General features: G+C 44.0%; 1 protein-coding gene across 1 annotated transcript in view; it reads right to left on the bottom strand.

Moving 5' to 3' along the window:
- AMN (amnion associated transmembrane protein) overlaps positions 1 to 13473 on the bottom strand; it is a 144563-nt gene that overhangs the window by 37788 nt on the left and 93302 nt on the right. The window contains exon 5 of the mRNA XM_089523175.1: positions 6058 to 6145. Within this exon, the coding sequence (XP_089379301.1) occupies positions 6058 to 6145 (88 nt within the window). The remainder of the gene's footprint in view (positions 1 to 6057; positions 6146 to 13473) is intronic.

Genomic DNA, 13473 nt, shown 5'->3' with positions numbered 1-13473 from the left:
CTTAGCAGAATTTGTTCAGAAGGGGATTGCCTTTCTCTTCCTCTGAAACTGAGAGTGTGATTTGCCTAAGGCCACCCAGCATGTTTCCATGACCAAGCAGTGTCCTCGTCCAACTCTCAAACCACTATCTCACACTGGCTCTCACATCTTTCTTAGCAATGTATTAACCATTGGTTTTTACCCTGGCCATAGCTCTCTTCCACCAGTACTGTAAACATGCTGTCCACAAACTGCACCCCACAGTTCATCTGCTGGGGAATTTAATATGAAAATAAACAATACACAGGGGCTGCAGCACAGAGTGTATTACTGAAATTCATATTTAATTCATTAACAGCCTTCTTTCTGTTTAATATTAATGTAGCTGTCATGCATTTGCGAAAAATCCTGCATCCTCATTAGAATCAAAGACCTCTGAATAAAAATGAAGTCTGACTCCTGGTCAACTTAAATTGCATGGGACAGAGATTTTTTTTCCAGCTACAAAAGAAAACTTCATCAGCCCATTATTCTGGAACTCCTTACATGCCTCACAAAAAGCAACATGTGAATGAGATCCTGTTACCCAAAATATGTGGGGCTGATAGAGCCTCCACTGACAGTTGCAATCTATCTTTAGTGTTAAGAGGAATATTTAGTTTGGCTTTGCAAATCAGTGTAACATATTGATTGATTGATTGAAAATTTATTTCTATACCGCCGTTCCTGCGATCATGGCGGTTTACAGACAATACAAATATAATATAATACAGATTAAAAAAAAACAATCATCCCAATAAAACACCCTGATTAAAACCAGCATAACTATTAAAATCCACATAGAATCAATCAAAATTACTAAAGAGTTAAAAATCCAAACAGTACAAAACAGCAACACTACACAACAGTACACATAGGGGGAAACAGTCAGGACATGTGGGGGAAAGCTTGACGGAATAACTGAGTCTTCAGTTTCTTCTTGAACGACTCCAGGGAGGGGGCTGAGCGGAGCTCTTCAGGGAGGGCATTCCAAGATTGCGGGGCTACCACAGAAAATGCCCTTTGCGCAGTTGATACATATTTTGTCTTGGGGATGCTCAAAAGATTTTTATCCCTTAACCTGAGTGTGCGGGGTGGATTATATGGGGAGACGCGGTCCTCCAAGTACTCTGGGCCCAAGCCATTTAGGGCTTTATAGGTAACGACCAACACCTTGTATTGGGCCCGGAAGCGAATTGGAAGCCAATGCAGGTCTTTCAGTATCGGTGTTATGTGGCTGGTCCTGGAGCTACCAGTGACCAGCCTAGCAGCCATATTTTGAACCAACTGCAGCTTCCGAGCTTGGTACAAGGGTTGCCCCATGTGGAGCACGTTACAGAAATCAAGTTGAGAGGTTACCAGTGCATGCACCACTGTTTCAAGGTCCCCCCGGTCGAGGTAGGGACGCAGCTGGCGTATCAGCCGAAGCTGATAACAGGTGCTTCTGACTGTCGCATCCACCTGAGAAGTCAGGTGAAGCGACGAGTCAAGGAGCACCCCCAAGCTGCGGACTGAGTCCTTTACGGGGAGCGTGACCTCGTTCAGGACCGGTGGACAAACCTCCTTCCCAAGACCAGGAGAACCTATCACAAGTACTTCCGTTTTCTCTGGATTCAGGCTGAGTCTGTTTTCCCTCATCCAGCCCATTACCGACTCCAGACAGGCACTGAGCGGAGAGATGCCATCCCTAGTCACTGCATCAGTCGGAGACACAGAGAAGACTATTTGGGTGTCATCAGCGTACTGATAACACCACGCCCCGTGTCTCCGGATGATCTCTCCCAGCGGCTTCATGTAAATGTTAAATAGCATAGGGGACAAGATCGCTCCCTGAGGGACCCCAGATGTAAGGGCCCTCTTATCGGAGCGACAGTCCCCCAGCTCCACCATCTGGAATCTACCCGAGAGGTAGGAACGGAACCACTGCAAAGCAGTGCCCCTGATACCCAACTCCCCCAGGCGACCCAGAAGGATACCATGGTCGATGGTATCGAAGGCCGCTGAGATGTCCAAGAGCACTAACAGGGACACACTCCCCCTGTCCATACCCAGACGGAGATCATCAACTAAGGCGACCATAGCAGTCCCAACTCCATAGCCCGCCCGGAAGCCGGTTTGAAATGGATCTAGATAATCCGTATCCTCCAGGACCCTCTGCAGCTGGGAGGCAACCGCCCTCTCGATCACCTTCCCTAAAAATGGCAGCAGTGACACAGGCCGATAATTGTTTCGAATTAGGGGGTCAAAGGAGGGCTTCTTTAATAAAGGTCTTACGATGGCCGTTTTTAAGTTCGATGGAAAAAAGCCCTCCCTGAATGATGTATTAATGATGCGACACAGCATTTCTGTTGTCACCATTCCCCCTTGAACTGCCAGCCATGAAGGACAGGGATCGAGAGAGCAGGTCATCTTCCTAACGCTGCTGAGGATCCTGTCCACATCCTCGGTACTAACAGACTCAAACTGATCCAGTACAACTGAGTCCACGGAAGCACTGGACGCCTCTACTCGTGATTCTGAACAAATAACAGTGTCAAGATCGGCGCTTAGCCGAGAGATTTTATCCGCGAAGAAGTTGTTAAACTCATCACAGCAGGCTTTGGATGGTTCCAATAATGGGTTCAGGGGGGGTGCCACTTGAGTGAGCTCTCTCACCACCCTGAACAGCTCTGCTGGACGCGACTCCGCGGACGCAATACGTGCAGCATAGAACGAATTCTTAGCTGCACCTATTGCCACTTCGTAGGCCTTCAAAAGAGATGCAGGAACGGAGCACCAACTATACCAATAATAACTGATACAGACTTCAGAAATGGGGAACTACATGAACTTTTATTGGGAGAAATATAGAAGAAATATAGAAATACAGAACACACATAACTCACTCTCTCACACAGCATACTGAGCTAACCAAATTAAGGAAAGTGAAAGGGGATATCAGAGTCTGAGGGTTGGATAAGGGGATATATCTATTGATCCTGAAGAGGTGGTCCATGGAAACCAGGAAAAGCTAAAACCACAAGACTTGAGTATGCAGCTTTAGGGAAGCAGACATAGGGTTGCCATAAGCCAGGACCACCAAACCAGAACAAATGTAGGGCAACATTTTCAGATGTAGGACACGTTTTATAAAAATGGAGGATGCGTGAAAAAAATTGATGATTTTTAAAAAATGTTAATCTAAATGCATGTTTCTGAGGCATGATCAAAATGGAGTACATTTTGGCATTATTCCTAGACAAAAAAATAAAAATCAAGACAGGGGTGTATATATTTAATAATAAAAATAATGAAAAAATAAATAAAAAGACAGGGGTGTATATATTTAATAATAAAAATAATGGAAAAAAATTAAAAAGCAATAATAAAAATTAATAAAATAAAAACAAGAAATGATAAAAATTAATAAAATAAAATAAGTATTTTATATTTTTAAAAAATCATTAAAAAACCCAAAAAAACCCAAGGCAGACTTAATGGCCACTGACTCACCTTTCCTCCTCCTCCTCCTCCTCCTCCTCCTCTGCCCCTATTCTGCCCTTCAAGGCACCCTTCCTCCGGCTCCTTCCTCCTCCTCTGGCTTGTGCGCGCATGCGCGCAGGGAAGCAAGGCAGGCGCACGCGCTGCCTCTGGCCCCTGCTGAGGCCCGGGCGGTGCACGCAGAGGAGCCCATCCCCTTTGGCCAGCTGGCCAATGGCTGGCTGGCCAAAGCAGGGGACGAGCTCCTGCTTCAGAGGCCTGTGTGCGGGCGCGCACGCAGGAGGTGCGGCGGTGGCGGTGCTGCTGCCACCGAGGAGGAGGAAGGCAGAGCCGGAGGAGGAGGTGGGTTGGCGCTGCCCACCACTCTAGAAGAGGAGGTGGGTTGGCGCCGTGGCCAGCCGCATTAGCGGCAGCGGCAATGGCCACAGGAGCGGGCCCCGGATCAGGACCAAGGCATGGCTGGGGGCCAAACTGGGCCAGGACCGGGGGGGCCCCACAAAAGTGGGATTTTCCCAGGGGCCACCGGGATATGGCATCCCTAAGCAGACAGGAACAAAGGAATAGCGATTCAGGATGAAGCCTGTGAGCAACAGTCACCAGACAAGTGGAGGGGGGGCAACTGCAGCAAAAGAGCAAGTTTTGGGGTGCTGTTTATACTCTGAAAGCCAAACTTAATTCATACAGGTTCTGTGGGGAACCAAAGGCTTGACTGCCCCTCACAGGAATCCGAAAAAGTCTCCAAAATAGAGAGTTTGTTTGGATATTTGGGAGATGAAAGACATTGATTTTGATTGATGATGCTTCATGGATATTGCACCACATTGACAAGATCTGGAATCCCTAGGTATGACTAGGCAGGAAGGGGGTGCACAAAAGATGAATGGGGGATTCTGGTCATGCATGATCTGGCAGAACCCATCTTTTGGCTTTTGGTTTCCATCAGAATTGCAGAGTGTGAGGTGCTCCTCCATCCCCAGGCATCTTCATATGGCTGGGTCTATGTGTCATTCATACTACCTACCTATGTATGCCATCACAGCCATGTCTGCTCATGCTGATGATTACTGTAGCTGAAAATATATTAGAGGATGTTTGTATGCTTATGCTATCCTGATTAGTTCCATGGGAGAGGGCTGCTTCCCATGTTCAAAGACACCTACTATGGTGATGCTGTGGATGCCAGGTTAAATATGGGATGGGGCTCCCATTGATATTTAGCAGATCCTCTGTCAGGAAGGTTTATCGTAAAGTTCAATCAGTTGCAACTTTGAAACCTCTATTCTCACCTCTCAACCCATCTTTTACCTAACTGACTGCTCCCCAGTTCATTCCTTTCCACTGTCATGATTCAATAGGAATAGTCCCATTTAATCCTTTGTTGTCCCATTGCTGTCCTCCTCCCATTTTCCCCTTTTGTCCTCAATTGACTTGAAAGCACACTGCAGCAGCAACATATGTGTACTGTAGTTCTTTTACACATGGCTTCTATATATTAAGTAATGTGCATGTCAGCTGCTGCTGTGTGCCTTCAATTAATTTCTGACTTATGGTGATCCTAAGGTGAACTTATCATGGGGTTTTCTTGGCAGAATTTGTTTAGAGGGGGTTTATCCTTGCCTTCCTCTGAGGCTGAAAGAATGCCCAAGGTCACACAGTGGATTTCCATGGCTGCACAGGGATTCAAAACCTGTTGTAAGAGTTAATGCTGGATCAAAATACCACCCTGAATATACCCAAACCCCTCTGATTTTGGAAGCTAAGCAGAGTCAGACTTGGTTAATATTAGATTCAGTCTAATACAGCTGTCTGTTCTCCTAAAGCAATTCCTGAGCAATGCATTGCTTTGGAACAGGAGTGGGCAACTATGGAATGGTCAGGGGGCATCTCGCCTCCCTATGGAACCCTCTGTGAGGGCTGCATTGGTGTCCCCAATGTTACAGTTTCATTTTTAGCTGATAGCATGGGAGTGTATGTATTTGGAGACCCTGGAGGGGATTGGTGGCGGTTATGAGCTATTTTCAGGCAACAAAAATTGCCAAAATATTTTTTATGGGATGGATTGGGGGAGTCTGAGGCCTTTAAAGACCTTCAGAGGTGGCAAAAATGGGATGCTGTAGCCTTCACTTTCTCTATCCTTGCTTTAGAGCAAGACCTTGAGCTTAGAGAATGTAGTGTGCTGTTTCACTACATTTGTATTAGGCACAGAATGGAACAGCAAACAATGAGTATGATTCCACTGGGAAAATCCCCTGGGTAAGCTGCCCTGAAATGAATGCAACTTTGGCAAGAACAGAACACAATTCATTTTAATGGAAGCTCCACAGGAGACAGTTCTGGAGTAATGTATGCAACCAATGTTTATCATTTCCTCCTTCTTTTTCTCTCCCCAAACCCATTATGGAAAGGAAAGCTCCGGCTGTAATTTCCAAACTTCGGAGGGCTCCAGGGAAAAGTTAATTATGACGGAGAGAATGACTCAAGTGAGCAGTGGCATAACTGAAGCATATTCTCAGAGTGCTTAATTTGCATGACTAATTAAGGGTACTTTGAGTACAATACCTGTCTCACATCCTGGATCGTAGCTGTCATCAAAGGCTGCAAACCCAGCACCAGGGGCCATAATGAATTCTCCATTCAGTGGTATGTACTATGCAGCAAAAGAAAACAAACAAAAGGAAGAAACGGTAACAAAACTTCTCTCCAGTGGGCTGTTCCCCACAAGCCATGCTGGTAAGTGAGTAATATTAATGACATCCAAACACAATGCCTACTATCTGTAAACATTTCCCATGAACTATACATTAAGCTAGTATTCATTCATTCATTCATTCATTCATTCATTCATTCATTTAAAGTTGTCACTCAGCATTGGGGCCCTTGGGTGTGGTTCCAGGAGCCCCCATGGATACCAAAACCCGTGGATGCTCAAGTCCCATTATACACAGCAGCATACTAAAGTGGTGTTCCTTATATAAAATGGCAAATTCACAGTTTTCTTTTTGGAATTTATATATTTTAAAAAATATATTCAAACCATGGATGCTTGAACCCATGGATAAAAAAAATCTGTGGATATGGAGGGCTGACTGTATTCTTGGATAAATTGAAAGATATAGTTGTGTTAGTCAGTAGAATCAGTATGCAGAGAGATCTTGTAGCCTCTTTGAGACTAACTGAAAGAAAGAAGCTGGCAACATGAGCTTTCATAGCCTTAAGCCTTCTTAAGTCTCCAAATGCATGTGAGGAAGTATACTTGAGTCTGGAAAAGCTCATGCCACCAACCTCTTTATTTCAGTTAGTCTCAAAGGTGCTACAAGACCTCTCTACATCTTGGAATAAATGTTTGGATAAAACAAGAGAGGGTAAAGGGCAGTCGATATATGCTCCCAATGCTGATTCTGTGGCCTCCCTAACCCATCTCACTGCCCCAACACATTTTTTTTTTAAAAAAAGGTATATAAGAGAAAAGAATGGAGATGGATTGTTTCTCCTGGAACTATTTAGAATGGCTTGGTCTTCAATGGGCAGTTAAGACCTGTTAGGTTTACTAAAGACTTGCTCAGCTTACAAGGGACAGAATTCACCTTTTAATTAGGCTCCTCTGCACTGACAAATATCCAAAAATCCCCCCCTTTATTTTCAAACTGAAAAATAAAAGATCTGAACATTCCAAGTATTTCCCTAGACATCTTTTGTAACAAAGGTTGGCCTGCACAGAGTCCCAGGGGGCAGAAAATTGGTCTCTGGAGCCACTGAAGTTACTCATTCCAGGAATAAATTTTCAGCAATTACTCCTTAGATTGCAGCACTTGAAACTGCAGAGCAGAACTGCATATTCAAATACATAGGTCCATCTCAATGTACAGTATATGGGCAGATGACCATTCAGTGTTGAAGTACAGCCATTGCTCACAGGTAGGGTTCCCAGATCTCTGGGTCTGGCTGTGAGTCTCAGGCCCCGGACTCTCTTCCCTGCTCCTTAGGGAATGGGAGGAATCTCAGGGCAAGAGCTCTGGCTTAAAAAATGTGTGCGTTTGTACATATTGTCCTTATTTGTTAGATTTGGTAGACTCATTTTTAACTCCAGACATCTCTAATTAATAGATGACTAGTATAAGGTGACTAAAAAAAGTTCAGTTTGAGGCCCTGGAGAAATGTTACCCTATCAGAACAAATAATATTGGACTAGACAGACAAATAGTCATTATTATTTTTATTATTATTATTTCTTACCAACCTCTCCCCATGGATCGAGGCAGGGAACAACAAGTTACAAATATATGACATCAGTTAAAAATATATACACATGTTATGACAATCCACATTTAAAATTAACAACCTACCTTTAAACATTCAAACATTAATATATTTATATAGCCTTACAACTTGATCATCTTCTCTTTCTTTCACATTTCCCTCTCCTCTCCCTCTTTCAATATTCCCCTTTCTTACTACCTTCTGACTCTTTCCCTCCTTTCTCTCATCTCACCTTCTCCTCATACTTTCTTCATATCTCCCCTTTTAACTACGGCCCGGTACAAACGGGCCTTTAGGGATGCCCTTTGTCATGTGCTAGGGTTGCCTGGGGGCAGAGCGCCCATACACCCCTCAACCCTTGCATGTGATGAGGGCGTAACAATGGCGGCACCCTGTATACACGGGTGCTGCCATTGTTATGTAAGCACCACGCAGTGTTCACATGGCGCCAAGCAGCGCTTGCGTAATGAGTGCGCCAGTGGTGCAGTTGTTATGCTGCCACCACAGCTCTAGAACTCGCTTTTTGCGGGTTCTTTTTCCGCCAGCGGGGAAGCCATGCAGTTTGGTGGCTGCAGATTCCTGCCAGTGGAAAAACAGGCTCCGGAAGGCCACTGTTTTTTGGCGGTATGTACCGTGCCTATATTTTAACTATCATGTTTTAATATTAGTATTATTTATTTATTTTACTTTTGTAACTAATGTTTTAGATGTATCCTTTTTTAAATCATTGTAAACCCCCTTGAATCCCATTTGGGAGAAAGGCAGGATATAAAACAAGTAAATACATAAATATCCACCAGGATTCCAGTCATAGGCCCATCTTATCATGTATAAATAGAATACTGTCAGGCTCTAATAGTGTACTACAGATACAAATAGTGCACCAGGGAGCCCCGGTGGCACAGTGGTTAAATGCCGATACTGCATCCGTTCACAGCCAGGAAGGTTGTGATTTCGATCCCAGGAGCTCCAAGGTCCACTGAGCCTTGCATCCTTCCGTAGGTCACTAAAATGAATACCCAGCTTATTGGAGGCAATTAGCTTACACATTGTAAACTGCTTAGGGAGTGTATAAGTGCACTGGTAAGCAGTGTAGAAATGTACTTACTATTCCTATGGTTCCATCCTATGGAACCATGAAATTTGCAGTATTCAGAAATCTTACCAAAGGTATTCAGAAATCTTACCAAATTAGGATCCCAGGATTCCATTGGATGCAGGCATAGCAGTTAATGTGGGATCAGAATGGCAATATTTGTGTAGTTTGAAAGAGATCCTAGTGCAAGGATACTGGTGTTTTCAGCAGCTATACGCTGGACAGGGTTAATAATGGCCTACATCTTATTGTTAATCCTAGTCAGAGTAGAGTCATTGAATCAATTGGATCTGTTGATTTGGGAGAGCCAGCATGGTGTTATATATGATCATTGGACTCCAACTCCAGAGTTCAAATATCTGCTTGGCCATGGAAACTCACTGGGTGACCTTGAGCCAGTCACTCTTTCTCAGTCTCAGAGAATGGCAAAGGCAATCCCCTTCTGAGCAAATCTTGCCAAGAAAACCCCATGATAAGTTCACCTTAGGGCTACCATAAGTCAGAAATGACACACAACAACAGCAGCTGTGTTGATTCACAATTAAGCAACTACATCAATGGCTCCATTCTAACAGAGACTAACCAGGGGGATTCCATCCAGTGCAGTCGTTACTAACTGAATTTTATTCACATATTTTCTGTTTTACTTCTATGTGTGTGTGTGTTTGTAGGATATTCCCACACCTACCCTGAACCCTTCTTGCTTTTACTCTTGGTTGTTTTTGCTGCTGTTGTATAGTGTTCAAGTTGTTTCTGACTTACAGCGACCCTCAGGCAAACCTATCATGGGGTTTTCTTGGCAAGTTTCTTTAGAGTGGGTTTGCCATTGCCACCCTCTGTGTCTGAAACAGTGTGACTTACTCAAGACCATCCAGTGAGATTCCATGGCTTAGCTGGGATTGGAACCCTGGTCAAATAATATATTAGCTAGTCTTTAAGATGCTACAGCAGTCTGTTGGTTTTGCTCCAAAAGAGAAACATGACAGCCTCTTTCAGAGAGGTACACTTTGTGATGGTTTATATGTTTGCCACCTTTGCCTTTCCTGGGACACTCAACACATCATAAATGGGATGGTGTGGGGTGGCTGGTTGGAGATGGGGAGCCTATCTTGCTAACAGGACCAACCAACCCGTTTCAGAGGCTAGTCAGGGACACCTGATTCACCTAAGGTAGGGATGGCTTTTGAACCAAGCACCAACAATCCCCTGGGATTCAACCCAGTTGTCCCCTTGTCCAGCCTTCTGTCTACTATGACAGTGACAATCTGAAAAAAAGGGAACAATTAAGCATCCTTAAGATAGCAAAAATGACATCCGGAAGAAATATTGCTAAGCATTCTTTTTATATATAAAAATGTTCTTCTAAGCCAAAAGCACTCTCTGCTCTGCTCTGCTTGCGTCGTGCCAGAGCTGTCCAACTCGCATGTCACAGACTGCATCATTGGAGCATGCTGTTCTGCAATGCTGGAAGCACTTGGAGAGTGGTGCAAAAAAAGAAAAAGGGAAAGAGAGGGGGGGGGAACTCGCTCACAATCAAACCTGTGTGTGACGACGGCACTGATTGGTGGTAGCATTGGACCTGGAGTTCCTTCATTTGCCATGAGCAAATCTGAGTGCTTTTTAGCTAGTCTAGCATTGATTAAGGTGCCTCTGAGAGCAATAGAGGGCTTGGTATTTTTTTTTAATATTGAAGCTTCCTGCAAGGCTCTTAGCACTAAGCCATACCTCTGAGATTAAAATTGGAAAAAGGGAGGAGGCTGGGGGAGGCAGATTCTCCTGTTATCTAGTTAATTACTTTCCATCTATTTTGGCTTGCCCTTGTTCTTTACATATCATTACCAGGTCTTAACTGAAGGTGGCAGCAGTTTGACAGAGCTATAAGGCAGCAGGATTCCCCTTTGCAGCTGGGGATGAATGAGGACAGAGAAAGGGAATTTAAGGATAAGAGGTTTTCCAACAGCTACCAAGTTACTGTTAGAGAAAGTAGGATGTAAACCTTCTTATTGAAGTTTGGAGAAATTCCTTTTGTTTTGTTTTTTTTGGACTACAGTTTCCAAAAACATGGTCAACAGTTGTGCTGAATATGGGGCGATGGGAGTTGTAGCACCAAAAAAGAAAATGTCCACATTGGGCTTTAAATATAGAGGGGGAAGTTTTTTGTGGGTTTTTTTAGGCCACGTGGCCATGTTCTAGAAGAGTTTATTCCTGATGTTTTGCCAGCATCTGTGGCTGGCATCTTCAGAAGATGCCAGCCACAGATGCGAGCAAAACATCCGGAATAAACTTTTCAAGAACATGGCAACATAGTCTGAAAAAACCACAGAAAATGATGGATGCCAGCTGTGAAAGTCTTCAACTTCACATAGAGGGGGGACTTGGGCAATTGGATAAATATGGAGGGAGAAACTGGAACTTGGGAAATTCTTTGGATGATGTCACACTACATAGTTATAGCACTGTTATTCCCCTTTAAATGTTAGGGCTGCCTCCAGTGGAATCCTAGGATTTGTAGTTTAGGGAGGGCCATTTAGGGTTCTCACCAGAGAGCTCTTAGGCCTCACTGAACTATGACCTCCAGAATTCCACAGGAGTCAGCAATAGCAGTTAAAGGGGAACAATAGTGCTATAACAATGTAGTGTGATATTGTCCAAAATGAACCTGTGATCTAGCTACTTTGAGTTGGATCCAAACTAGTCACTACATGAAGAGAAGTGTTCCTTTCCTTCACAAATGATGTTGGGTTTAGGTGGAAATGTCCCACTGGAGAGAAGACAGAAGGGGTGCATCTACACAGCAGAAATAGTGCAGTTTGACACCACTTTAAGTATTGTAGCTCTAGCCTATGGAATCTTGGGATTTATAAATATGGAGGTGGAGGTTTTTAGCCTTCTCTGCCAAAGTGTTCTGGTGCCTCACAAAACTACAAATCCCAGGATTCTATAGGATGGACCATGGCAGTTAAAATGGTGCATTGTTTCTACAGAGTAGATGCGCTCAAGGATGCCATGTTAACTTGTCCCTCCTTCTCAATGCATAGCCTTTCATCCGCTTGCACAGTGTTCCAAAAGGTTCTATAGGTTTCAGAGCAGATTTTCAAAATGGCACCAGGGTTTCAAGGTAAAGGAAGAATCCTGAAGGTTGCCTCCCCAGTCTCTTCCTTTATCCAGCATAAACAGAGCTTGGTAGAATGCAACTCTAGATCCAGCTCTTTCTGTTGAGTCCATGAAACATCAGATGATGCCTCTCCCTGAACAGTACAATCTTAACTTAAAGATGTGCCAGCTAGTTAGAATCATCCAAGCGATTGTATTCCCCATCACTATGTATGGACACACAAGGTGGACAGAGGATAAGAAGAGATTCACCTCATTTGAGACATGGTGCTGGAGAAGAGTGCTGAAGATATGGACAGACAAAAAGGCAAACAAATGGGTCCTGGAACAGAAAAAGCTTTGAAATCTCCTTGGAAGTCAAGATGTTCAAACTGAGGCTGCTGTATATTGGCCACATCGTGAGAAGGCACAACTCATTAGAACAGACAACAATGTTAGGAAAAGTAGAAGGCAATAGAAAGAGAGGAAGACCACACACCAGATAGTTAGATTCAGTCAGGGAGGTCATGGACATGCATTGTAGGAACTACCATATATACTTGATTATAAGTCAACCTCATGTATAAGTTGAGGGCAGGTTTTGGAGCCAAAATTATGGATTTTGATATGACTCGTGGATAAGCCGAGGGTAAAACTTAGGGGCATGTAACAATAGATGTAAAGGATGAAACAAAGGAAAATAATGCTAAAGATCTTAACAATTTTGACAGACATAACTCTTTGTGCTCACCCTAAAGACTGGATGGTTAAGATAGCAGAGGGGGTTGCTGCTTCTTTTTGGTGCTCCATGAAGAGATTAAGCTCTCAGCTTTCACCAAGGCATGGTTCCTTTTTTGATAAGAATTAAAGTACAGTACTTACATTGACCCAGTTTTTTTTGGGTCAGCTTTTTGACTAAAATTTCTAGACTTATACATGAGATACAGTAAGTAGAGCAGTGGAGGATAGAGAGTCTTGAAGATGTCTCATCTACAGGGTTGCCTTGAGTCAAATTCAACCCCAGGGCAGTTAACAACAACAACAACTGTATGGTGTTTGTAATAGGCAAATGCCCCTTGGACCAGCTGAACTACCTTCTACCAGCCGAATTGCCTGTATGCCAGCATAACCCCCTCCTATTGGCTGTCCTCACAGATCAACTGGCAGAGGGCTCTGCTGGTACAAGAGACCTACCAGCTGAGACCATCAGCCGAAAAGCCAAATGTAAGGAGCAGAAAGGGGGCAGAGAGAGGAAGAAGCTGATCCAAGCATGCCAGATTCAAACATCTCTCAACTATGATCCAAACCACTTATAAAACTTTAGGTCAGGGCCTGGATAGTCCTCAGTAATTTTTAATATTCCTGGGCTAAGAGGTCTTTGGATTCAACACTGTTTAAGATGGTCTAGGGTGGCTCAGCTGGCTCTCAGCAACCTTGATTAGTTAGCACTGAAAACCAGCAGCAGAACATAGAAGCCCTACAGCATGTAAGACCAAAGTATAGTGGGCCCTTGGTATCCACTGGGGCTT

The sequence above is a fragment of the Sceloporus occidentalis genome, unplaced genomic scaffold (assembly GCF_023333645.1).
Source record: "Sceloporus occidentalis isolate IW3139 unplaced genomic scaffold, rSceOcc1.0.p SCAF_4, whole genome shotgun sequence".
Lineage (NCBI taxonomy): Eukaryota > Metazoa > Chordata > Lepidosauria > Squamata > Phrynosomatidae > Sceloporus > Sceloporus occidentalis.
Note: the sequence above shows the minus strand (reverse complement) of the source record. Positions and strands in the feature narration are given on the sequence as shown.